Below are 26135 nucleotides of genomic sequence, written 5' to 3'. Positions count from 1 at the left end.
ATATTTACAATGAAGCTGACAGAGAAGAAAAGTGTATTTAGTGTTACCTTGTATGAATTGACGATCCAAGCCGGCAATGGAAAGGCCTGGGACAGGAGTTTCTCACACACACACCGGTGGTAGCGACCGTCCGTCTCCTCAAAACACTCCAGGTACCGCTGTAACAGCTTCCAGGCATGATCCGTGGCACTGAAAAAATAATGAAAAATAATACAGTAAGTGAAATAGTTAAGCTACACAACTGAGCATGAAAATTGCATTCCTTCATCAGGGATGATAACTAACTTCATTGTAAAATGAGCCTGCTTAAAAATACACTAATTCCGGAAATAACTCCGTCGGGTTTGTATGGGTTGTGAAAGAGTGAGTTCCCTTGCTTTTGCACAGAAAATCTTGGCTAAGTTTCCCCACATGTCATTACAGGCCAGTCACTAGCGAGAGGGTGTGTCCAGACCTGTTTACCCCCATAAGTGTTTTGGAGTAATGCTCAGCCCCAAAAATAGTAACCCTGGCACAAAAATAGTAATCATCCAGCATTCGTCGCCAATTACAATGCACATGACAACTGTGTCTGCGAAACGCAATCATGCACATATATCCATCATTCACAAACAAAACACATCAGTCAGTTTTTGTAGTCATCATAATTTCAAAGAAGATCACATCAAAAGCACATGCATCACTGATTCTCAGTTTTCTTTTGCTCGTAGTAGGCCTTTTTCAGTGTGTCAAGCGCTTCTCTACTGTACTTGCGCTTGCCGAATGAGTGAGGGCGAAACTTCACCACTAGAAGGCTCTCCAGCGTCTCATCAGACAGACATGATCTCTGGTCAGTCCTGTGCTTTTTCACCCCATTTTGCCATTGAAAACAACAATGCCAAACATGTGAATTAATTATTAAAAAAAATTAAAAAAAAAAAAAAAAAATTCCCCCCTTTTTTTTTTTAATGAAAATCGTAGTCTTGACGTATTTTTTGCAGAAAATCGTAATAAATTACGCCAAAATCGTAAGGGTAAACAGGTCTGTGTGTCTCAACCCCGTGTACAGGAAACACAGGGCAAAGTTTGTCTGCCCAAATGCGAGGGTACTCACTCTTTCAGAGCCCATGCAAAACCAACAGTTATTTCAGAAAATCAATGACAATTTTCGAAAATACCTCTTTCAGGATTTAAGCGGTCTGGGAGAGTAAGAGCCCCTTTACCTTCACAACATCTGGAGCATGTTCCACGCAACATGTTTTGATCGAGGTCACGTGGGTTTGGTTTGAGGTCACATGAGATTAGAAAAACACACGTGCCTAGCAAACACTTGAAGCGATCAGCAAGCCATCAGTAGCGATTCGAGGCTCTGATGTTTTATTTTTGAGAGAAAATGGTATCATATTTAGCGCACACTGCATATCGTACACATCAGAGTTAGTTGTTTGTCCCATTCGCAGGAGTAAAGCCGATCAATCAATCAATCAATCAATCAATGAGTCTTATATCGCGCATATTCCGTGGGTACAGTTCTAGGCGCTCTGCAGTGATGCCGTGTGAGATGAAATTTTATACGGCCAGTAGATTGCAGCCATTTCGGCGCATATTTACCTGTCACGGCCTATTATTCCAAGTCACACGGGTATAGGTAGACAATTATTAACTGTGCCTAAGGGGGAGGTTCGGACACCGAAGAGAGTCTGCACACAAAGTTGACTCTGTGAAATAAATTTCCGCCGAACCTGGGATCGAAATCACGCTGACAGCGGCCAACTGAAAACGAATCCAGCGCGCTACCAACTGAGCTATATCCCCGCCCCTTGGAACATGCTCAGGATGTTGCAAAATGCTTGTCCGAAGTAAAGGGGCTCTTACTCTTCCAGATGCTATTATTCTTCTGTGATCAAGTTTTCGAGCTGAAAATCCTGACAGAGTTATTTCTGGAAAATATCTACGTCTCTATGGTAGTCATGTTCCTAATTCCACATCAATATTCATGTCACATTCCCAGCCACGACAGTAATTTTTTCACAGTGCGATGTACCTGCTGTCTCGTGACTGGGTGCTGGAGCGCAGGTCGTTCTCTCTCAGCCAGTCCCACGCCTCCACTGTCTCGTTGTTGTCGCCCACCATTAGGTAGGAGCTGCACCGCGCCAGGGTCACACACCTGTAACACCAGTCAACAAATTAGCCTCAACCGTCTCGTTGTTGTCGCCCACCATCTGGTAGGAGCTACAGCGCGCCAGGGTCACACACCTCAAACACAAATCAACTAATTAGCTAACCTTTTTTGTGTTCACACACCTGACATATGCACATAGCAAGACGGAAAAACATTGAGAAGTTTTTTTCACATCCTCGCTGAAAAAGGGTCTTAAATAGCAAATATACACATGTGGTTTTCAGAGAGAAAATGAAAGTTTTACGCCCTCACGGCAAAGCCATTAGGGGCATGTTACACGGGAAAACCCGGCTTAGTATGAAAATAAAAAATAAAAATGCGGGGGGGGGGGATGTAGACAGCTGGCTGCCGGCTGCTAGAGGAGACCTGAAATGGGCTAGGGACCGGGTTGGGTCGTCTTGGGTCGTCTTGGGTCAGTGCTGAAATGGTTACTTTTTTGGCTGTTGGCCGAACGGACACCCGGGCTTCATATTTTTGCATGCATGTATTCGTGTTTCCAAGGCCTGAGGCTTTCGCTGTGACCCTGGGATCTTTATCGTATGTGGTTTTCAATAATTCTAAAACCTTAAATAGTCCTAGCTGCTGACAAACAAACAAATCCAGACAAGGATCTAATACTGAGGCATTCACCCAACACTTTTAACTTTCTATCCTTCTGTCAGTGAAAACAACTTGAAAGAGAGACTTATAAGATTAAAAAAAGCAACATAAGAAACTAGCATCTTGATAGCTGGTTAATAGTAATAACAAAACTTTCTTCTATAGCACTCTTCACCACCAGATGGTAGACTCATGCCGCTCTACATAATTGACTGAACATTTAAATTCAACACACAAAACATGGTTAAAAAACACCTGTCAATATAACACTTACCTCGACAGTACTATTCTTGCACATTATCTATTATAGGCCGAAAAAATTGGACAAAACGCTGAGTGGGTACAATTATCTCCCATAACCATGCGCCACCGTGGATCCCAAGCACTGTCCGAGTGCTTCCCCCTTACAGGATGTAGGTGGCGCGTCCTCTTTCTTTTTTCGCGCGTGTCAGACCGGCTGTGTTTCTGCTACGCTCCCGGATTATTTTGGACTAAGAGGCTCCTTTTCTGTGTGGACTATCACCTGTTGGATTATTGTGTGTTATTCCACTTCTGGCTTGAGGCTACGTTGTGTTTCCTTCAACTTGTGCCTCCGTTTTTGTGTGGCGGACTCGGCGTGCCTCCCGTCCTACTTCGTGGTGACCGGTCGTCTGCTTCTCGTTTCGCCGCATTCACTTGAGTATTGACCTAAATTTTCTTTGAATTTTGTTAATTCTCGGTCTTTAAGGGTACGTACAGGGCGAGGTAGGATGTCTCGTCCTGTTTTGGGCTCTGGTTCTACGGAACCAGAGTCTGCCGGGGGCAACCCTTCTCCGGGCGCCCAGCGTCATGTTTTACGCACGGAGAAGGGGATCTTTCGGCGCTCCGACTCTCCCTCCCCAAACGCTTGGCGTTTGCGGCGAGGGAGGGCGGAGAAAGCCTGTTTGGGCAAGCTCAATGCGAGCTTGCTCAAACAGGCTGGGCTTGAGCCTGGGACTTCGGGCGGGGCTGCGCCGTCGAAGGTTCGGGGAAGTTCGAGGGGAAAGAAAAAGCTTCTTTCTCCTTCTCCTTCAGTGGAACAGGCTTCCCCCCCTTCGACGCCGTTGTCCGGCCCTCAGTCTCAGGCTTCAGCTCCTCCCGGTTTCGAGCCTGGGGGGAAGGTTTCCTTCTCCCCCCTGGCTCGAATCCGGGGGCAGGTCGATTCCCAACCCTCTTTGGGGGTTGGTGAATCCGATCTAGGGGCTACTGGAGAGACTCAGGTTTTGACAGCCAACGGCCATACCACGTTGAAAACACCGGTTCTCGTCCGACCACCGAAGTTAAGCAACGTCGGGCCCGGTTAGTACTTGGATGGGTGACCGCCTGGGAACACCGGGTGCAGTTGGCATTAAAATCTTTCTTTTTCCGGTGCCTCTCCTGTGCCCTCCTCGGTTTCCACCGCTGTGGAAGCCAGGAGGGACACGGGTCCTCCTCTGAACTCCCTCGCTGGGTCGTCTGCTGCTGTTTTGACAGTAGTTTCGGCCTCCTGGGGGGGGAGATCGGAGGAGATGACGGGGTCTCTGAATTCCCTCCCCGCTGGGGTTGGGATGCGAATTGACCCCGTTCAGGGCGGTCCTGTGGGGGCAGGGGTTTCAGGCTTCGTGCCTACGACCACTGCTACTACGGTTCCCTCTGACGTCCGTGTGACTGGTGGCTGTCCCTCTTGAAACGCTCCGGCCGACTAGTTACTGGACGTGGAGGTGTTCGACAGAACGTGGTACTTCTGTCGAATGGTCAGGGCGACGGGAACATTGTTTCTGTTGCTCAGACCGACACCTCCGACCGGACCGTCTTGACCCCACGCCATTCCTTAGCGTCTGGTGTTCGGGTGACGGATGGTCCGGACCAAGGGTCCGGAACGTTCCAGGCTTACGGGTCGGGATCGAACCGGACCCACGGGTCCCGACTGGACTTGACCTCCGGGTTTGGTCCGGACGGGACCCATGGTACGGGACCGTACCGGACCTTAGGGTCCGGTGCGGGACAGTACCTCTGGCCCTTGCCGGACCCCCCGGACCTACGGGTCCGGATGGTACGGTACGGGACCAGTGTTTCGGTCGGGACCGGACCACCCGACCACCTCTGTTGGTCTGGGTGGTCTGGCACCGAACCGGAACACACCGGACCTACGGGTCCGGAGGGTACGGTACCGGACCAGTGGTCCGGTCGGGACCGGACCACTCGACCACCTCTGTTGGTCCGGGTGGTCTGGCACCGAACCGGACCATGCCGGACCTACGGGTCCGGATGGTACGGTATGTCCACGTCCGGACCGAGCCACCCGAACACTTCTGTGGGTACGGATGGTTCGGTACCGAACGGGACCTCCGGATGGTACGGGACCGGACCGAATCTACGGGTTCGGATGGTCCGGTACCGGACCACCCGACCACCTCTGTTGGTCCGGATGGTCTGTCACCGAACCGGACCATACCGGACCACCGGACCTACGGGTCCGGATGGTACGGTAGGTCCACGTCCGGACCGAACACTTCAGTGGGTACGGATGGTTCGGTGCCGTACGGGACCTCCGGATGGTATGGGACAGGACCGGAACACCGGACCACCCTACCGGATCGGTCCGGACCACCCGACCACCTCTGTTGGTCCGGATGGTCTGGCACCGAACCGGACCTACGGGTCCGGATGGTACGGTATGTCCACGTCCGGACCGAGCCACCCGAACACTTCTGTGGGTACGGGTGGTTCGGTGCCGAACGGGACCTCCGGATGGTGCGGGACCGGACCGGACCTACGGGTCCGGATGGTCCGGTGCTGGACCGGTGGTCCGGTCCGGACCGGACCACCCGACCACCTCTGTTGGTCCGGATGGTCTGGCACCGAACCGGACCATACCGGACTTACGGGTCCGGATGGTACGGTGTGTCCACGTCCGGACCGAGCCACCCGAACACTTCTGTGGGTACGGATGGTTCGGTACCGAACGGGACCTCCGGATGGTACGGGACCGGACCGGAACACCGGACCGGAACACCGGACCACCCTACCGGACCGGTCCGGACCACCCGACCACCTCTGTTGGTCCGGATGGTCTGGCACCGAACCGGACCTACGGGTCCGGATGGTACGGTACGTACGTCCACGCCCGGACCGAGCCACCCGAACACTTCTGTGCGTACGGATGGTTCGGTGCCGAACAGGACCTCCGGATGGTACCGGACCTACGGGTCCGGACCTACGGGTCCGGATGGTCCGGTGCGGGACCACCCGACCACCTCTGTTGGTCTGGATGGTCTGGCACCGAACCGGACCATACCGGACCACCGGACCTACGGGTCCGGATGGTACGGTATGTCCACGTCCGGACCTAACCACCCGAACACTTCGTTGGGTACGATGGTTCGGTGCTGAACGGGACCTCCGGATGGTACGGCACCGGACCGGACCACCCTACCGGACCGGATCGGCACCCCCGACCGGACCGGACCATTTCTTTTCTGATCAGACCCCATGGGTTCCTGTTCAGTCTATAAATGGCGGGGGTTCGTTGGCTGGGCTGACCCAACAGTCGCAGGGTTGTTGTTTTTCTCCCCCTTCGGCTGCTGGAGACGTTTCGTCTTTGGGGCAGGGGTCTTCGCGGCCTCTTGCTTCTGTGGGCGTTTCTTCACAGCCTGCTTCATCGCTTTCGGCTCTTCCCCCTCAAGCTCCCTACACTCCTGCTTTTGAGGAGTTGTCGGGAAGTGAAGAGGAGAGTGAGTCGGAGGACGATAGGGAGGAGGATCAGGGTCGCCCTGAGGTTAACACTGAACCTCTACCCTTGCCGGTTTCTGATGGAACTTCCGAAGCTATGCTTCGTACTTTCCAACAGTACATGACAGACATCACGCGGCGTCTTGACGTCACGGATGCCTCTCTTAAGCGTCTGTCGTCTAGTGTTGACACACAGGACGTGGACCCGGGGTCTGAGGACGAGAGGCAGGAGGCTCGTCCTCGCACAGCTAGAAGGACGTTTGAACAGTTTCAGGACGTCCTTCCCTGAGACGCCCTCTCGTCCTTTGAGTCCGCTTCGGCCCGGGCGCGGGAGGCTCACGCCGCGTCTGCCGGCGGCTCGTTTTATGAACGATCCGGCCGCCGGCAATTCGCGTTCCACCCTAGTCTAAGTGCCACGGTGGAAGCGGCAGCACATCGCCTGAGGAGTACAGATTCACGTGCAAACGCGACCTGTGTTCCTCAGGAGGACGCGGGTTCAGTGCCATGCTTTCCTTTGGGAGGCGCACCTCCACTGTTTCCTCGTGTCCAATCTGTTTCGTCCCTCCCTTTTCCCTTTGACTCTCGAACTCTCCCTTTCCAGACTTCGAGTGTTTAGGGTGGGGCTGACGGTGATGTGTTCGTTGGGGAGGTGCCTTCGGTCAAGAAGGTGGAACTGAGCTCTGCTTCGTTCCACAATCTTGAGGCCACCGTTTCGTCCACAGTCGAGGCCCAATCACAGGCCTTGACATGGATGAGCACGCTGTCCACACTGTTGGACCCTCCCAATCGGGCAGAGTCCGATTCCACTCGGGTCCTTGACACGGTTCGAGTGGATCGGGCTTTGCATGCCGTGCGATCGTGCGTGACGTCTGCGGCAGAATTGGCCATTGGAACACGGGTCCACTTTATTGGCCCTGTTCCGTGATCATTTTCTGCCTACTTCTATAGTGCCTCCGGATATGAGGAAGAGTCTGAGGAACACGTTTCCTCAGCCTTCTTCCCTCTTTCATCCGGACACTGTTCGTTCTGTGGTGGAGTCCACACGCCAGAGGAACACTGATTCTCTGATGGTTGGCCTCGCTGCTTCGGCGACGGCGGCGGGGAGTAAGAGAAGTGCTACAGTCACCTCCAGCTCCCAGCCTCAGAAGAAGAAGAAGAAGCCAGTTTCACTGCCTCCTTCTTCCTCCTCTTAGGCGCCTGTTGCGTTCCCAAGCAAGACGAAGGGTGCTCAGACAGGTAAGGGGAAGCAGCACCACCAGGGGGGGTGGTCGCAAGCCTGCGCCTGCCCGCCAGCAGAATTTTCAGTGAGTCCCGGCCCTACGTTGACGCCCCCTCAAGTTGCCCCTCTTTCGTCCGGCGGTTCCCTTTTTTCGGGCCCGCGGCATGTGGGGCAGACTGGTCTCCAACCAGTTTTTCTTGAGGGTGGTGTGGTCGGGGTTTTCTCTACCGCTGTCGTCACAACCTCCATTGTCCGCTCTACCTTGGACGTTCCCCCCTCCTCGAGAGCCTGCCAGATGGCAGGCTCTTCAGGACGAGGTGAACTCGTTGGTCGAGAAGAAGGCGGTCTACCCCCTTTCTCAGCCTTCTCTGGGGTTCTGCTCCCGCCTGTTCACCGTCCCCAAAAAGGACGGCCGGTTCAGGCCGGTGTTGGACCTCTCCACCTTGAACTTGTACCTTCACAGGTGCAAGTTCAAGATGGAAACCCCTTCGTCGGTCCGGTTGGCCATCCGGCCAAACGATTGGGCCATGTCTGGGACCTCCAGGATGCTTACTTCCACATCCTGGTGGCCCCGGGGTACCGACATCTGCTCCGGTTCGTTTGGGAGGGCACGGTGTTCGAGTTTCGGGCCCTCCCATTCGGCCTGTCCTTGGCCCCTCTGATTTTCAACGGGGACAACAACACCACATGCTTAGCTTACCTTCGCCACCAGGGGGGCACCAATTCTCGGTCCCTCTCCCTGTTGGCGGAGGAGATTCTGCTCTGGTGCCAGACCAATCAGGTCCGGATGTCAGTCCAGTTCGTTCCGGGGAAACTGAACGCCCTGGCCGACATTCTCAGTCGGGGCGATCAGGTTCTCTCCACAGAATGGACCATCGCTCACAACGTTCTACAGCGTCTGTGGGCAAGGTGGGACCGTCCTCTGATCGATCTGTTCGTAACTCGATTCAGCGCTCGGCTTCCCAGGTACGTCAGCCCCTTTCGAGACATGAATGCGTTCCACTTGGACGCATTCACTCTCTTGTGGAGGCTCCTCGATGCTTACGCCTATCCCCCGACATCTCTGATTCCGAGGGTGCTGGCAAAATATCTGCAGGAACGACCAAGACTGATTTTGGTCGCGCCTTACTGGCCAACAGCTCCGTGGTTTCCAGATCTTCGCGGTCTCACCCACGTAGACCCTCTACCTCTGGATCTGGACGGGGGAGGTCTGCTCCAGCCTCGATCATGCCTCCCTCATCCACGTCCAGAGAGTCTGTGCTTGACCGCATGGCTCTTGTGCGCTCCAAACTGCTTGCACTAGGATTGCACAAGAGTTCAGTAGAGTTTTCCTTGAACGCTAAGAGGCGATCAACTAATCAGCTCTACGACTTACGCTGGAGAGCTTGGGCCACCTTCGCCTTGTCCAAGGGGATAAAGCCGCTTTATCCCTCAACACAGGACTTGGCCAACTTCCTGGTGGAAGTGTATCAAAAGAAGAGTCTTTCTTCTAAGACTCTTCTTGGATACAGATCTGCCATCGCTTCCACGATTGCGGCCGCTACTGGTCGCAGAACTGAACACTTGATCAGGTCCTCCCTCATCGCTAATGTCCTTTCGGGTATTAGCAATGCAGCGGTGTCTAAACCTCTGGTTTCATTTCCCAAGGGGGATGTCTTTCTGGTCCTCAAACTCCTGCGTAGCAATGAGTTTGAACCCCTGGCAGGCATCAGTATCAAGTTGCTGATTTTTAAGACTAATTGTTCCTCATCGCTTTAGCCACTTGCCGTAGACTCAGTGGTATTCAAGCTTTGAGTGGCCTGGACTTTGACATTGAGTTCACCACACAGCAGTGGTTGCTAGCATGGTCACGTCAGTCTAAGGTATGTTTCTTGGGTATATTTTCTTTTACGGTAGTACTGTTCGAAAATTGCCTGGGTATCTTAATCCTTGGATTTAAGTGATTTTGATTAAGGAGTTTAATACTCTACATATCACCCTCACACCACTCTGGTATTCTGTGCAAGAATAGTACTGTCGAGGTAAGTGTTATATTGACTGTAAGGCTTCTTTTTAAGCCTACTGTCTATATGATACTTACCGAGACAGTACTATTAGAGTTTCCCTCCCGCCTCCCCTCTTGATATGTTATGGGCTTTTTGAGGGTCTGCAGCTCATAAAGAAAGAGGACGCGCCACCTACATCCTGTAAGGGGGAAGCACTCGGACAGTGCTTGGGATCCACGGTGGCGCATGGTTATGGGAGATAATTGTACCCACTCAGCGTTTTGTCCAATTTTTTCGGCCTATAATAGATAATGTGCAAGAATAGTACTGTCTCGGTAAGTATCATATAGACAGTAGGCTTAAAAAGAAGCCTTACATTATCCTACATACGTTAGAGTACCCGTGAGATAATAATCGTTCAAATCACACGTGTGTATATCATGTAAATGAGGTCATGTCAAGCAAGTCTGGCAGGGACCCGTTTTTTCCACTGCTTATGATGCCAAAGTCACAGAGAAAAAAAATTGCGCTCGCTAATTACCCTCGATGAATCTTTAGAACTAACACGTCACGCCACACTTTCAGAGTGACGTTTCTTTGCTTTGACGTAATACAAGATACAAGATTGCACGAGGCTTTAGAAGAGATTGAGGTTCCAAAACAAGCGTCTTCAATTTAGCTGCCTCGACTGTAGGACATTTTCAGTAAAATACACGTAAGTACAGTATGTAGGATAAACAGAATACTACATGGCTTGCTGTGTCATACCAGATTTACACTCGTTGCTTTTTCAAATAGTGAACAGCTCGCTTTCACTCGCAGTTCAATATTTTAAAAAAACAACTTGTGTAAATCTGGTACGACACAGCAAGCCATGTAGTATTCTCTATGTAACATAAAGATAACCACCAGCCATTTTCAGCCAACCAAAGAAAGCAATCCAACTCACTTGAGTGAGAGAGAGCTGACGACGGTGTGCAGAGATAGACCAAACGTCTGACAGACGACGACCGCTGTGTCGTACAATCCGTTAGTCACAAGGATTCCCACCATCTCGTCAGCGCCTGGGGTCGGGCCTGAAAAATCAATTAAAATAAATACACATGTACATATCTAATAAACATGAAAAAATAAATAAAATTAAATACACAAATAATATGAAATATATGTACATCTTACTCAGTTCAAAGCAGGGTCTGGGTGCTTCCCTATGAGGAAGAGATTTAACCCCTTCACTGCCCACCCCGTATGTAATACGTGGTCATTTTCGGTTTGTCCTACGCCCATAACCGTATCTCATACGTGGGATTTGTGTCAACAACATTTCAGGACATTTCTGAAAACTAAATGGGAGGTAACCACTGTCCAAGTACTTGTAGGGGTTCTAAACACAGTTCTTTCCCATAGACCGTTCGGATAATGCTGTTATACTGTGGCAGTGAAGGGGTTAAATAATACAGAGTAACCCTCATCCAACACCCCCTGTTTCAAGACATCCCCAGACCTGTTTACCCTAAACCTGAGGCAAGAGTACTTTCCCCAAAAGTTGTGTATTTTTTAAAAAGTTGGTGTACAGTGAGCTTGCAAGCAAAGCCATATGGGCTAGGAAAAATGTATGCGTGGGTGCAACCGTGTTTGTGTAAGAATAGCATGTCTTGTGAACACCTTCAGAATTTAACTCCTTTCTTGATTATGTCAATGAAATGAATATTTTTATTGATGGATTTTGTAGCGAAGAATTGGATTGTCAACTGGATTGGGAAATGTTAAAAATTAAAACCAGAGAGTTTACCATTAATTATAGTAAAAATAAACAGTGTCAAAGGAGAAACGAAGTTGCAAATTTGTGTAACAAACTGAATGATTTAGACGTCTATCTGAGTACAAATCCTCACTGCAATGATACCCAAGCAAAGCGTGAACACGTGAAAATGCAACTTGAGTTGATGGAAATAAAAAGAGCATGAGCCGCTCAGGTTAGAGCTTGCGCTAAATGGGTCGAGGAAGGGGAGAAAAACACAAACTATTTTTTGAGTTTGGAAAAAAGCACGTGCAAAGGTTCTGGATCGCGTGAAAGATACTGACACATCTTCATTTTTTTAGGGTGACATATACTAACAAGAATAAGCATAGATATGCTTTTTTGCATCTGGCCCTCGCCCTAAAGAGGGACTAAACTATTTAACTACAACTATTACTAGTTGTGCCAACAACTGAACGAGGTTTCCACAGCTGAAGACTCGCTGTCAGGGTTATCTCCCTTAGACCGAAACCGGTATCAGTTGTACCATCCCATAATCAGCACACCAACACCGGAAAACGTATTCTAGACTTCTTTTTAGTCGTATTTTGTGTGTGTGTCGCGTATTGTCGTACCGATATTAATTTGGCGTACAAAATACACCCAAATCATACTGGTAAACAGGTTTGCATCCCCCTTTCTAAGACCCTATTTTATCTGGATTTTCTGTACAAAATATCATCAAATTTACCCCCATTTCATGAATACTTCTCTGTAAAGACCACATTTTCTCAGATTTGACAAGTCTTCAAGGGGTGTGTGGGGAGGGCCACTATTTCCCTTCTCCCCTCTTTCTTTCTTTATTTGGTGTTTAACGTCGTTTTCAACCACGAAGGTTATATCGCGACGGGGAAAGGGGGGGAGATGGGATAGAGCCACTTGTTAATTGTTTCTTGTTCACAAAAGCACTAATCAAAAAATTGCTCCAGGGGCTTGCAACGTAGTACAATATATGACCTTACTGGGAGAATGCAAGTTTCCAGTACAAAGGACTTAACATTTCTTACATACTGCTTGACTAAAATCTTTACAAACATTGACTATATTCTATACAAGAAACACTTAACAAGGGTAAAAGGAGAAACAGAATCCGTTAGTCGCCTCTTACGACATGCTGGGGAGCATCGGGTAAATTCTTCCCCCTAACCCGCGGGGGGTTTCTCCCCTCTCCCGCCACAAAAATATTGTTGATTTACCTGAGGTCAAGGTGGGGTCAGGGTTCCTACGTATGAGACGAAGGCGAGCGTCCAGGAGGAGATAATCCTTCTCAAGCTGCCTCAGCTCTACAATCTCCACCTTTCTCTTGCCTGCACAAAGTGTTGTGACGTTACATAGAGCATGTCAATGTTAAACTGTTTGGTTTATTGTCTCAGCTCCACGATCTCCACCTTTCTCTTGCCTGCACAAAGTGTTGTGACGTTACATAGAGCATGTCAATGTTAAACTGTTTGGTTTGTCTCAGCTCCACGATCTCCACCTTTCTCTTGCCTGGACAAAGTGTTGTGACGTTACATAGAGCATGTCAATGTTAAACTGTTTGGTTTGTCTCAGCTCCACGATCTCCACCTTTCTCTTGCCTGCACAAAGTGTTGTGACGTTACATAGAGCATGTCAATGTTAAACTGTTTGGTTTGTCTCAGCTCCACGATCTCCACGTTCCTCTTGCCTGCACAAAGTGTTGTGACGTTACACAGAGCATGTCAATGTTAACAAATACAGTCAAACCTGTCTATAAAGACCACTAAAGGGACTGACCAAAAGTGGTCGCAATGGACAGGTGGTTGCAAAGTAAAGGTAAATTGTATTGGAAAAACATCGTTGGGGATCCTTTTGGGTGGTCGTGGGCAGGTGGTCGTCATTGAAAGGTGGTCGCCATGGCAAGTTCGACAGTATCTCAAATCTTCATTTAGTTTTTTTTTATTAGAATGACACCACAATACAATAACATCTTATTATCTCAAAAGAGAAATTTATGTGATGGCTGATAGCAAGACCATTCAAGCTCTTTTCCGCATACACATGTACAACGTTCATCTCCGCTCCTGCAAAAGAAGTATATTACAATAATGCACCAAAAATATGGCGACTGAGTACAATTTTAAGCTAACAGCACTAAAAATGAACAGAGCAGCACCATACCTTTAGTGGGCTGTTTCTCCTTCCCATCCACTGTGTGTTTGGAAGGACTGTCTTCTCTGTGCGACAGGGATGCCTGCATGTGAACAACAAAGATCTGAACACTAATTGTTTAACATTTCACTCAAATGACCAGAACACTCCGTGCCTCATTAGCTAAGCACCCCTGAAACTTCTCACATGATTTTTGTTTTTTTCAAAGCTATAGGTACTTGCTATTACGCTGATTTTTGTTATAAACACTGTCACATAAAACCTGAACGTTTTATACGTTTTTATATAGAAGCCTACTGTGGTTCTTGTGCTTAGGCTGTGTGTTGGATTGTCACTGTATGCCTGCATTATTAGATGTCAGTAATAATTATATGTGCTGATTGTTCTCTTTGCCTGCGCGCGTATAGTATGTTGGTTATGTTTGGTTATAGTATGTTTGTTTATGTTTGGTCGTTATTTTTGCCTGTGCGTGTATTGTATGTTTGGTCGTTTTCTTTGCCTGTGCATGTATAGTTTGTTGGTTATGTTTGGTCGGTTTCTTTGCCTGTGCGTGTATAGTATGCTTGGTCGATGTATGTATTGTAAAGCGCTAAGAGTAGACAATTTTCTAGAATAGCGCTATAAAAGTTTGCATTATTATTATTATTATTATTAAACAGAGACTCCTTTGCTTTGGTGTCTGTGACAACATATGATAAGATTTTAGGTACATTCAAACACATTCATACTGAAAACATTTTTTCACACAGAAAACATGTTTTTAAGATTTCATTTTCAAGGAATTTTACAGAAATTCAAGGGTCTTGAAAATGACTGTCACAATGTATGGAGATCAAAGGCGTTTCTAGGAGAATATGAACCCTCAGATACACACAAGGACTGTTGAGATCTGTGTTAAATGTCATATTTTGTTCAAAAATACAAATAAGGTACATAGGTTAATCGATTTTAGTGAGAATTCTTTGTATTTTTCCCCACTATTGAACATGCACAAACAAGCACACACACACCCACACATGCACACACACACACACCCACACCAACACCCACCTCCACGTTGTGTAAGACAGGCTTGACGATCCAAGCATAGTCAGGATGCACAAGACGCAGAACGTTCATGGCCACCAGGTAGCACTGCGCCTGTCGCTGTAAGCCCCTCACACCCGCCATCTCTCGGCCCAGCCGCAGGCCGTGTTCGTACATCACACTGGCAGCTGCACATCAAGACACACAAAAATATTTTGTCTCACCGACGCAAGTTAAAAAACATATAAAATATCATTGCAGAAAAAATGAGATGGCATGACCACACAAAGGGTGAGATGAAAAGTGACTTATACTTGTTAATTGTATCAAATTGACTCTGCTTTGCCAGCTTCATTGTGAAATGGGCAGTGGTTTTTGTTTTTTTAAAGGTGACGGGTTGTGAATGGAAAGGGGTGGGGGAAATCCAGAAAGAATGAGAGGATTCTTACAATGCAAGCATCTCAAACACATTGCATCCCTTACACTTACAGAATGGATGTAAAAAAAACTTCGCAAGAAAGTGTTCCGACGTTCTAATTTCAGCAGCTCAACAGCACCACTGACCCATAAAGTGAATAAAAGCAGTTTATTTTTCTTCTTCTTTTGCGTTTAAGGGCTGAACCTCCCCTGTGTTGTTTGGCACTTGGGGGTTTAAACGTGTATGACCGTTTTTAACCAGCCATACGCCGCCAAGCTTCTTCTAAAACCAAGTGCATGCACTAGTGATGGTTGTGTGAAAAAACAAACACAAAAAAACACAACAAGAAAGAAAAGAGCGTGTCAAGTGACCTTTGCGCAGGTTGTTCCTGTAGACGTGGAAGGAGTAGAGCAGGTTGTAGTAGTTGTGAGTCGTCAGGTCCACGGAGCGAGCGCGACTCTCCAACACCAGCACCACCTGGTGGCACGCAACATGTAATGATTTAATAGTCTCCACTGTGTCTGTGTGGAAAGGAACAAATCAACACCAGCACCACCTGGTGGCACGCAACATGTAATGATTTAATATTCTGCACTGTGTCTGTGTGGAAAGGAACAAATCAACTACAGCACCACCTGGTGGCACGCAACATGTAATGATTTAATATTCTGCACTGTGTCTGTGTGGAAAGGAACAAATCAACACCAGCACCACCTGGTGGCACGCAACATGTGATGATTTAATAGTCTGCACTGTGTCTGTGTGGAAAGGAACAAATCAACTACAGCACCACCTGGTGGCACGCAACATGTGATGATTTAATATTCTGCACTGTGTCTGTGTGGAAAGGAACAAATCAACTACAGCACCACCTGGTGGCACGCAACATGTGATGATTTAATATTCTGCACTGTGTCTGTGTGGAAAGGAACAAATCAACTACAGAGGTACCTGCGATAAAAAGACACCCTTGGGACCAGCCCAAAGTGTCCCTACATTGCAGGTGGCCCGTCATGACAGGTATACTTTGGTACAAATAATAGACAAAGAGACAGGTGTCCTTTAAAGGGAGGTGTCCTCTCATCGGAGGGGCCAGACATCGCAGGTACCACTGTACTAATAACTACTCAAATTCAGAGCTGGGATTCTGAAATCTCCACTTTCACTGAAATTACTGTGATAGTGATCAAAGCTGTGATTTATACCTACTCTTTAGTGCTGATTTGGACAAACAAAAAAATCTTTAAATTCGAAGAGCTGTAGTTCAGATTTGTTGATGCTATCGAGTCGTGGGCGGAAGTGACCTTTGATGATTTGCATCTTGGTTAAGAAACGAAAACCTGGATTGGATATGGATTCTACATCTTACTGCTTGTCATCCTAGAATTTAAAAACCCTATCAGAAATATTTATCCACATAAATTATATTTGAAAAAAAAAAGAAAAAAAAGAATGCAAGTGAAAATCTAATGTCTGCTAATTGCTTGTATCTTGGTTTCTGGCAAATCCACACATATCTCTCACACTGAAAGCAACAAATCAACACACCTCATCCTCCAAATCCTTGTAGGGGAATTCAACCAATGGCTGGAGCTCGCCCCTGTCACTAAGGACGACCAGCAGCTGACGCAGGCAGTCCTTGCGGCGCGTGGGGTCTGGATTGGCCATCATGGCGCTGAAGGCTTCCTGGTTGTGACCTAGCTCCAGTTGGTGCTTGAACACCTTGGACTGCAGTGTGGCCTGCCGACAAAAAAATAAACTTAATGACATACAATACTGATATTTATTCTTCTGCGTTCAAGGGCTGAAACACCCACGTACAATCATGCAGGGCCAACACCAAAAAAAGAGAAGAAAAACCTGAAAGGCCAGGGTTCACAGCGGCAGGGCCAACGGCCTGCTAGGGGGAACACACTACCCCCCCCCCCCCCCCCCCTTCCCAAGAAGCTGAGGCTTTTTTTTATTTTTTTTTTATCTTGTAGAGGCAAAAAACAGCCTCTCCTGGTACCAAAATGTAGTTAGTAAATAATAAAATAATACACATTTTGCCTCGATCAACCATCCAAACCCAATTTTTTTTTAAAAAGTTTTTACTTTAAAAGTTTTCAAAAACAGGATTTTTCGCGAGAACCGGAAAAGTGTTAGCCCTGATCATGTTTTTTTTTTATGTGAATGATTATTTTTACCTCGCCATTTAGGCACCCATACGCCGCTTTTGGGGGACAATACAGACACATGCACAGGCTAGCGGTAACCGTACGAGTATTTTTCTCCTGCTGATGCAACAAAGACACAGAGACAAACTTTGTTCTTGAAATTGGATGTCGGTTTGTGTGAGATGTGCAGGAGAAGCGACAGAATGTTAATCTGGCGCCGTTACAGTGGAACCTCTCCTTGAAGAGTCCAGGCATGGGAATTGAAAAAAAGTAAAAAAGGCTGACAATTTGTAAGTAATGGCAAAGTCGACGGCGCGAAGCGCCTAGCCCTGCTAGGGGGGTTCGGGGGTATGCCCCCCCGGAATTTGTTTTCTTCCAAAGAACCCAAATGGTGCAATTTGGTGTCCTATAAGTTCCAAGTTTGCCATTAAATTCAGTTTTTAGAACCATTTTTGCCTCCCCCATTTATTTTTTCGGCGGACACTTTTGCTTTTTCGGCGGAACAAAAAATAAATTCGGCGGAAATTTGCTTTTCGGCGGACAATTCCCATGCCTGAAGACCTCTTAAATCCTGTGAAAATCAGGTCTCAAAAAGGAGGGAGTCTTTAGATGAAAGTAAATTTGCAGAGGCTATGAACAGGAAACCTGAAAAGCAAAGTATTAAAAGGGGGGGTCTTTCCTTCAACAAAGAAAATCCCCCCCCCCCACCCACACCACAGACAGGAAGGTACACGTATTATCAATGTGATCTTGGTCAACCCTCTACTTCTTTTTTTGATCCTTTACATCTCAGAATGGCTTCCTATCAACTTGGTAGGAGCTAAGACAACCTCCGACAACAAGTGTTCGTCTTTGCATCATCATTTGTCTGTTTGTGTATCTTGTTTGTCCATTGTAAACATCCATAGATCAAGGCTAGAGAGAGAGAGAGAGAGAGAGAGAGAGAGAGAGAGAGAGAGAGAGGGGGGGTTCCCACCATTCTGTTTCTTTTCCTCTCACAGCTTCAATCTTGAGAAAAAGTTCACAATGCAAATAAACATCCTCCCTCTCACTCACCAGATTGGGATCGTCCGGGTCAGCCATGCAGATTGCCTTGTTGGCCAGAGAGATGACCAGATCCGGCATGCCGTACTCCTCGAACTGACCGATGACCTTGAGATAGTACAGGATGGTCAGCGTGCGGTGCGACCCCTCCGCCCCCTGCAGCAGCTTGTGGGATAGGAATGTTTCCGTGGCGATGCCGTCGCTGGCACTGATGAAGCACTGGGAAGCTTTGTGTGGCTCACTGGAAAAACACAGTGTGATTGTTTAAGCAACATTCCTATGTATTGCATGCAGTTGTAATAAAATCTTATAAAATTCTTATGTCTAACTCTATGATCAACTGAAAACTATGCTGTGAATAACTCTGCCAGTGCCCAAATCTTCTTTTAACTTAAAATAGAACAGTGACCTAGTTTCACTTGATTTTGTATCCCTTTGAGACGGGCACAGTGGCGTGTTGGTAAGACGTCGGCCTCCTAATCGGGAGGTTGTGAGTTCGAATCCCGGTCGCTGCCGCCTGGTGGGTTAAGAGTGGAGATTTTTCCGATCTCCCAGGTCAACTTATGTGCAGACCTGCTTAGTGACTTAACTCCCTTCGTGTGTACACGCAAGCACAAGACCAAGTGCGCACGGAAAAGATCCTGTAATCCATGTCAGAGTTCGGTGGGTTATGGAAACACGAAAATACCCCGCATGCCTACTCAACGAAAGCGGAGTGAAGCTGACTATGCTCTCAGAGTATAGTGTGGGGAACCCAAATGGGCAAACGAGCTCACACGTCACCAGACAATTCTGGAACGCTGAAGAAGAAGAAGTATCCCTTTGACCAGGCAATTTTCAAGTGAGCTGGTTGACATTGCACAATGGACGAGTGGGTGGGGCCTGGTAGGAGCTATTTATGATGTGACACAAATCAACACTTAGCTAGCAACACATGACAAACAAAACAAACATGCATGCACACATACACAGAATTATGTACATACCCCACACATGCAGACACACACACACACACACACATGCAGAATTACATACACACCCACACACACACACTGCCCAAAGTGACTCACTCAAAGTAGAGGTAGGACAGCCCCAAGAAGAACATGGCGGCAGCATCGTTCCAGTCGCACCACGAGTGCAGCAGTCGTACGTATTCCTGCAGCGCCATGTACTGACACGACCCCGCCAGGAACTCTGGGAACACTGGCTCGTCCCTCAATGGCCAGCTGAACTTTTGGTCAAGGGAAAATAATGCAACAGCCGCAGAAAATGTATTCAGGGATATAAAAGCATTATTTTTCTTTGATTTGGAAGAAAAATGTTCAAAAAGATTTGTCTCCTCTAAAACATTAAAATTCTTGACTTGCAATGACATCACCAGCATACTTTACCATTGTGTTTCAGACCTATTTTTAAAGATAACAAGAAGAGCAAACGCTCGATCGAGTCACTTTCGCAGTTCTGAATATTATATGAGGCATCAGATGGACAGGAAGAAATTGCTATTCACAACACAATGAGTCACGTTCACATAAAATTTGAGCCCGGTCACTTTTATAGTTTCCGAGAAAAGCCCAACGTTAAGTTGTGTGTTGCCGAACAGAAAAGGCTAGTTATCTCCCTTGTTTTTCTGATAACGTTCGTAAAAGGCTACAGATGTAAATACTTTGATGTAAAGAATAATCCTACAAAGTTTCAATCACATCCGATGAACTTTGTCAAAGATATAAAATTGAAAATTTTCATCTAAATTTTAATTTGATTATATACTTACCCAACTCACATCAAGCAATTTACTCCAGTTTAGTGCTAGGACGCTGAATAGCATCGCCTTGGTAACAAGGGGAGGTCACCCTAAAAAAGAGCTACCTTGACCCCTTAACATGACAAAGTCACGCGTGACTTCCTGACCTTGCCGCCATCTTTGAATCATTCAATCGAAAGCGAACATAGAAAAAATTTCCCTCTTTTTTAGGAAAAAAAAAACCCCATAAAAACCCCAAAAAGCGGGGCAGGCGGGCGGGTATCAACTATGTGAGTTGGGTAAGTATATAATCAAATTAAAATTTAGATGAAAATTTTCAATTAAATTACATTCTTATCCCAACTCACATCAAGCAGAATGCTAATGAAGGAGGTGGGGAAACAAAATTCCACTTACCTCAGACAGAAGGTAAGACTTGTCCAGCCGCGACAATGGCTGGTAGGGAGCTACTGCCATCATGACGAGTGCTGGCAACATCTCGCAGGTAGAAGTTGATGAAAACATCCTGCGACTTCCAGTAGGCAGCGTCTAGGACCTCTGCTAGCCTGCCTGAGCGGAGGACTGCCAGAGAAGTAGCCCAGGCCCTGGCTTCGTGCGTCCTTGACGACGTCATAGGTAGGACAGAATACCCAATGCCAACTTGACTGTGCCACCACGCATACGCTTGTTTAATAAGCGTAGAGACCCATCTTGCCAAAGTGACCCGCGACACGTCCTTGCTCCGTTCTGCGTTAATTGAGATGAAGAGCAGTTTTTGGTCCCTAGACCTAATAGGAGTGGTACGGGATAAGTAGCTGGTGAGAGTACGAACGGGACAATTTACCAAATCAGGGTCACCAGACGCGAGAATCCTACTTAAAGGAGGGATGCGAATAACAGGAGAAGACCGACCAGGTTTTTGATTTTTGGCAAGGAACTCTGGCCTAAATCTTAAAACGACAGAGCCATCGCTCTCAAAAGAAATATCCTTAGCCAGGCCTGAGAGAGCGTGCACCTCACTGCCTCTACGGGCAGAGGCTAACAAAACGAGGAACAATGCTTTACGAGTCAGGTTAGCTAAGCTCGCTGAAGCTAAAGGTTCAAAGTCCGGAGAGGCTAGAAACTTCAATACCAAAAATAAGTCCCACGCGGGAAGAGGAGACTTAGCCTTCGCAAAACCAATCGCTGCCCCCTTAATAACACTAGCAATGACACCTCCCAGGTTAATGCTATGCCCTAATTGCTTCAGAGTAGAAGAAATGGCTGAGCGCCTGACTCTCAAAGAAGAAGGAGCCAAGCCCTGAGCAGCCAAACACGAGAGATGATTTGCTACATGCATAGAGCGAGGAGAAGTAGCGAAAACTCCATTCTCCGAACACCACTTTGTCCAATTTAACCAGTGAGAAGCATAAACAGTGCTGGTCGATTCCCTATGGGCCTTTTGGACAAACCCTAAAGTAGCCTCTGAGGCGCCAGAACGGCGCAGCGATACCTGGACAGCTTCCAGGCGTGAAGCCGTAGGAACTGGGGGTTCTCGTGAGGAACCCCCGACCTTGGTTGCACGAGATCTCCCTTTTTCACGCCCAGAAAGAAGGGAGGGCCGTCTGCGAGACGAAGGAGGTCGGGGAACCAATGTTGGCTGGGCCACCAAGGGGCCACCAACACCAAGCAAGGCTGTTCCAGCTCCGCCTTCCTGAGCACCTTCCCCAAGAGATGAAACGGGGGGAAAGCATAAGCTATCAGGCGCGACCAGTCCACTTCGAGGGCGTTCGTTTCCCAAGCCTCTGGATCTGGAAAGGGGGAGACAAAGACCTGGAGCCTGCGGGAGAATCTTGTCGCAAAAAGATCGACTGTTGGCTTGCCGAAATGCAACCACAGACGCTGTAGGATCTGATGAGTCAGAGTCCACTCCGTGTGCAACGTACGCGACGGACGACTGAGGCAGTCCGCAAGGACGTTGAGTTTGCCTGGAATGAACTTCGCCGACAACAGAATCAGGTGCTGGCTGCACCAGGCCAGAATCTGACATGCCCTGACAGAGAGAGTGAGAGACAAAGTGCCTCCCTGTCTGTTGATATAGGCCGCCACGGTCGTGTTGTCTGTGCGAACCCGAATATGTTTGTTCCTGACCAGAGACAGAAACGATTGGAGTCCCAGGAAAACAGCCTCTAGCTCTAGGGCATTGATGTGCCAACGACTCTGCGTCTCGCTCCACAGGCCTGACGCAGTGTGAACAGAAAGATGGGCACCCCAACCCTCCATAGACGCATCCGTGAACAGAAACTCGTCTGGAGGGGACATCGAGATTGGCACCCCCTGTGAAATCCAGGGAAGTAGCCACTGCCTCGTTGTGTGCCAAAACCAGCTTTCGAGAGAGACCACCGTCTCCCAGCCCTGAAGAGAAGGCTTCCACAGCGAACTCAGGGCGGCCTGAAATGGCCGCTTGTGGACTCTGCCTAAGGGCACAAGAGTGGCCATCGACTCCATTTGGCCAAGAAGAGAGGTCAGAACACGTACAGACGCTTTGTCTTTCAAGGACAGAGTTCGAATCAGACTTTGCAACTTGTCTACCCTTCTCTGTGAAGGGCGTACCAGCCAATCGACAGTGTTGAACGTCATGCCCAAGTACGTGAACTCCTGAGAAGGCGTGAGTTCTGACTTCAGCTGGTTGATAGAAAAGCCCAGCTCCAGCGCTTGTGCGAGCACCCACTGAGTATGTGTCGCGCACAACCCCGAGCTCTGACTGAGAACAAGCCAGTCGTCGAGATACGCCCGAAAACGCACCCCTTTCTGTCTGACTAGAGAGGCAAGCTGGCGGACAACCATCGTGAATATCCATGGTGCAAGGGATAAGCCGAACGGCAGAGCCCGAAACTGATAAATCTTCTTGCCCCATAGAAATCTCAGCCACTTCCTGTGAGCAGGATGAATGAGAACGTGGAAGTAGGCGTCGGTTAAATCTATTGACGTCACCCAGTCCCCTGGCCTGAGTGCGTCCCGAACCGACGCCGGAGTCTCCATGCGGAACTTCACCACTCTGAGGAATTTGTTCAAAGGAGACAGATCTAAAACTGGGCGCCAGGCGCCCGAGGCTTTTGGCACCACAAAAATTCTGCCGTAGAATCCCGGTGAATTGCGGTCCAACACCTCCTCTATCGCTTGCTTCTCTAGCAACGAGTAGACTTCTCCCTGAATGGCCTCCTGAGCCTCCCTCCTCTTTGGAAAACGAAAAGAGGGAGGAACCCTGGTCAACGGGGCCTTGCCGTCTAACCAGAGGAGCCGGAACCCCGAACGCACGATGCTCACTATCCACTGGCTGTTTACTAGCAGTAACCAAGCCAGTAGGGCCCTGGTGGGGCCGCCCGCCACCAAAGGGGTGGGGGCCAGGTGAGCCGGTGGATCGGGGGGGCATCATTGGGGGGGGGGGGGGCTTGCGCCCCGACCCCCGCGATTTGCCAAACGATGGAGCACTCTTCGGGTAAGGGGCACCTCCGCCCCTACCCCGAGAAGAAGAACCTCGGCGCTGAGCCTTGCCTCTGAACGAACCCGAAGACTGGGGCTTAGAAGAGGTCTGGTTCTTGCTCTGGTGCGTGAAACCATGGTGTGCAATTTGAGCTATTGCCATATCCCTTGCATCCTGCGTCTCCTTGCGAAGCGCATCCAAGGATGGCTGACCAAGCAACGCACCCTCAACAAACGGAGAGGACTTAAGAGAATCAATGGTCACCTTGTCCTGAATCCGAGACCCCGTGAGGAAGGCCGACCTCCGAGCAAGGATAGAGTGAGCATAAAGGCGAGCCGACAGATTCATCTGTTCAGCCGACACCTTAGCCAGAGAGGCTAGCAGAACAGTGACATCCAACTCCACAGCATCGTCCCGAAACACGAAGGGATCTAAAGACGACGCTATAGACCTAGACAGAGATCTTTGCAGAGTCTCAGAAAGAGAAGACAATTCAAGCAGACGCCTGCCAGTCTCCTCCAGAGACAGAAGAGAGGCCTCCGAGTAAGGGACTGCTCTCTCCCTACTGTAACCATCCTGCCTAAGTGCTGCGAGTTCCGGAGTGACCGGAAGCGTTGAACGCGGCAAGGCATACGAGTCAATAAGATTGACCGGGTTAAAAGACAGCAACCTCTTAGAAGCGCCGTGAGGCAAAGCTGAGGTCGCACTCGGTGTAGCCAGATAAGCCTGTACAGACTCAGGAGCTTGAGAATGAGCTGTTAACAGTGGGACAGCTTGGGAAGCACCACCAGACTGACCAGTGGCCAGAAGCCTTGAAAGCTCAAACGCTACTAAAGGGGATTCCCGAAACCGGAACAGCTGTTTCTCGTCCTTGGTCGACCGGAAATCCCCTAAAGCAGAAGAGGGTTGAACAACTGAACCGGAAGGCGTCGTCACACCCTCCTCAAAATACCGAGAAGCCACTTCCGCCGCTAACGCCAGAGCTTGCGGAAGCTTATTCGGTATGCGGAAGTTGACCTCCTCGTCACCCTGGACGGAAGTGCCAAAATCCGACTGGTAGTCCCTCACTTCCGTGAATCCGGGAACGACACTTCCGCCGTGACTACCATAGTCCGACAAAGCGTCGCCCGGAAGAGACGCCACACGAGGGATTTTATACCCAAGCGGTACGTCTCTATGGACTGCTTCCTGCCTGTAAGGCGGAAGCGGGGAAAGCTGTAAAAGCTGTGCTGCCGCACCCACTGTTCCTCTAGGGAGTGTAGGAGGACGCACTTCCCCTGTTCCTGTTCGGTCAGAGACCGAACGCGTGTCTGGGCTTCTCCCTCGATCTAGACGTTCACTCGATCGGAACGACGTAGACCGAGGGCCTAAGCTTTCGCGCACACGAACCGGTGTGGCTACTCTCTCCAAACCACGCACTTCGTTTTGGCCGGAGAACCCGGTTACTGGCGAAGTATAAATACCTTGATCGTCGTCAGTCCACGAAGCCGCTGAACGCAGCAGGGAAACACCACGGCTACCATCAAAAGAGGCGTGTACGTCGGCAGACGTAACAGTGGAGGAGGGCGGAACACGCACCCTGGCCAGGGAACGCACACCCCCCACGCCGGAGGGCAAAGACAACATCTCAGCCTTGGTAGATGATAACTCCGCTGAAAGAGAGGATATCTGAGCACTCAAGGAGTGCAAAATAGCAGAAACATCCTGCTTCTCGCCGACCGGACCTGAACCGGACAAGACCGGTGAAGCAGACAACGGCAAACTAGGCATAGCCGGAGAATCTGGCAAGTCTATGTCAACATCAAACGAGGATTTAGACAAAGGGTCAGTGACTCTAATCGAAGCTTGACTAGACGAGTTCTTAGACTTACGAGAAGACTTCCTCGTGGGAGAAGGCTCGGCCGCCGACTTAGCGTTATTCTTCTTTTCCTTATCCGACATGACGAACAGAAAAAAGTGTAAACAATGCTAAGTACTCGACAAAACCTAAGTCACAAAAACGATAACAAACAACAAAAACGCTCACCCAAACACACAGTAGGAGCAGAGGGACCGTGTGCAAGTACCAAGGCAGGGTCTGACAAAGGCAGAAGTCAGACAAACCGGCTGAAAGCCGGAGCAAAATCAAAACACGTCTGTAGACACAGATCGCTGGAGAGTGAATGATTCAAAGATGGCGGCAAGGTCAGGAAGTCACGCGTGACTTTGTCATGTTAAGGGGTCAAGGTAGCTCTTTTTTAGGGTGACCTCCCCTTGTTACCAAGGCGATGCTATTCAGCGTCCTAGCACTAAACTGGAGTAAATTGCTTGATGTGAGTTGGGATAAGAATGTAATTTAATGTCTAATTTTTCCTTTGACGCTGACCTGTGACCTTGAAAAAGGTCAAAGGTCAACGAAACCATCGTTAAAGTGTAGAGGTCATTGGAGGTCACGACTAAACAAAATATGAGCCCGATCGCTTTGATAGTTTCCGAGAAAAGTCCAACGTTAAGGTGGTGTCTACGGACGGACGGCCGGCCGGACAGACTAACACTGACCGATTACATAGTCACTTTTTCTCAAGTGACTCAAAAACTAACTTCAAAACCTTGATTAAGGATATCACCTTTTTCTACACAGAAGAGTTTTGTCTTCTACATTAATGTATTTATCTTCTAC

At 48.7% G+C, this 26135-nt stretch overlaps 1 protein-coding gene and 1 non-coding gene across 3 annotated transcripts in view; one reads left to right on the top strand and one right to left on the bottom strand.

Moving 5' to 3' along the window:
- LOC138971673 (nuclear pore complex protein Nup160-like) overlaps positions 1 to 26135 on the bottom strand; it is a 66425-nt gene that overhangs the window by 13299 nt on the left and 26991 nt on the right. The window contains exons 21-30 of one of the 2 annotated variants that reach the window (XM_070344440.1): positions 19340 to 19495; positions 18282 to 18510; positions 16618 to 16809; positions 15441 to 15546; positions 14676 to 14839; positions 13635 to 13707; positions 12692 to 12802; positions 10644 to 10770; positions 2024 to 2146; positions 48 to 189 (exon numbers count right to left, since the gene is read on the bottom strand). In XM_070344440.1, coding sequence (XP_070200541.1) covers positions 48 to 189; positions 2024 to 2146; positions 10644 to 10770; positions 12692 to 12802; positions 13635 to 13707; positions 14676 to 14839; positions 15441 to 15546; positions 16618 to 16809; positions 18282 to 18510; positions 19340 to 19495 — 1423 coding nt within the window. The other variant, XM_070344441.1, reaches the window with a different exon arrangement.
- LOC138972090 (5S ribosomal RNA) lies at positions 4009 to 4127 on the top strand. The gene has a single exon (XR_011457462.1). It is a non-coding gene; the product is annotated as a 5S ribosomal RNA (ribosomal RNA).

This window comes from Littorina saxatilis, linkage group LG7, assembly GCF_037325665.1.
Source record: "Littorina saxatilis isolate snail1 linkage group LG7, US_GU_Lsax_2.0, whole genome shotgun sequence".
NCBI lineage: Eukaryota > Metazoa > Mollusca > Gastropoda > Littorinimorpha > Littorinidae > Littorina > Littorina saxatilis.
The sequence above is the reverse complement of the archived record's forward strand: the minus strand, read 5'-3'. Positions and strand labels throughout refer to the sequence as shown.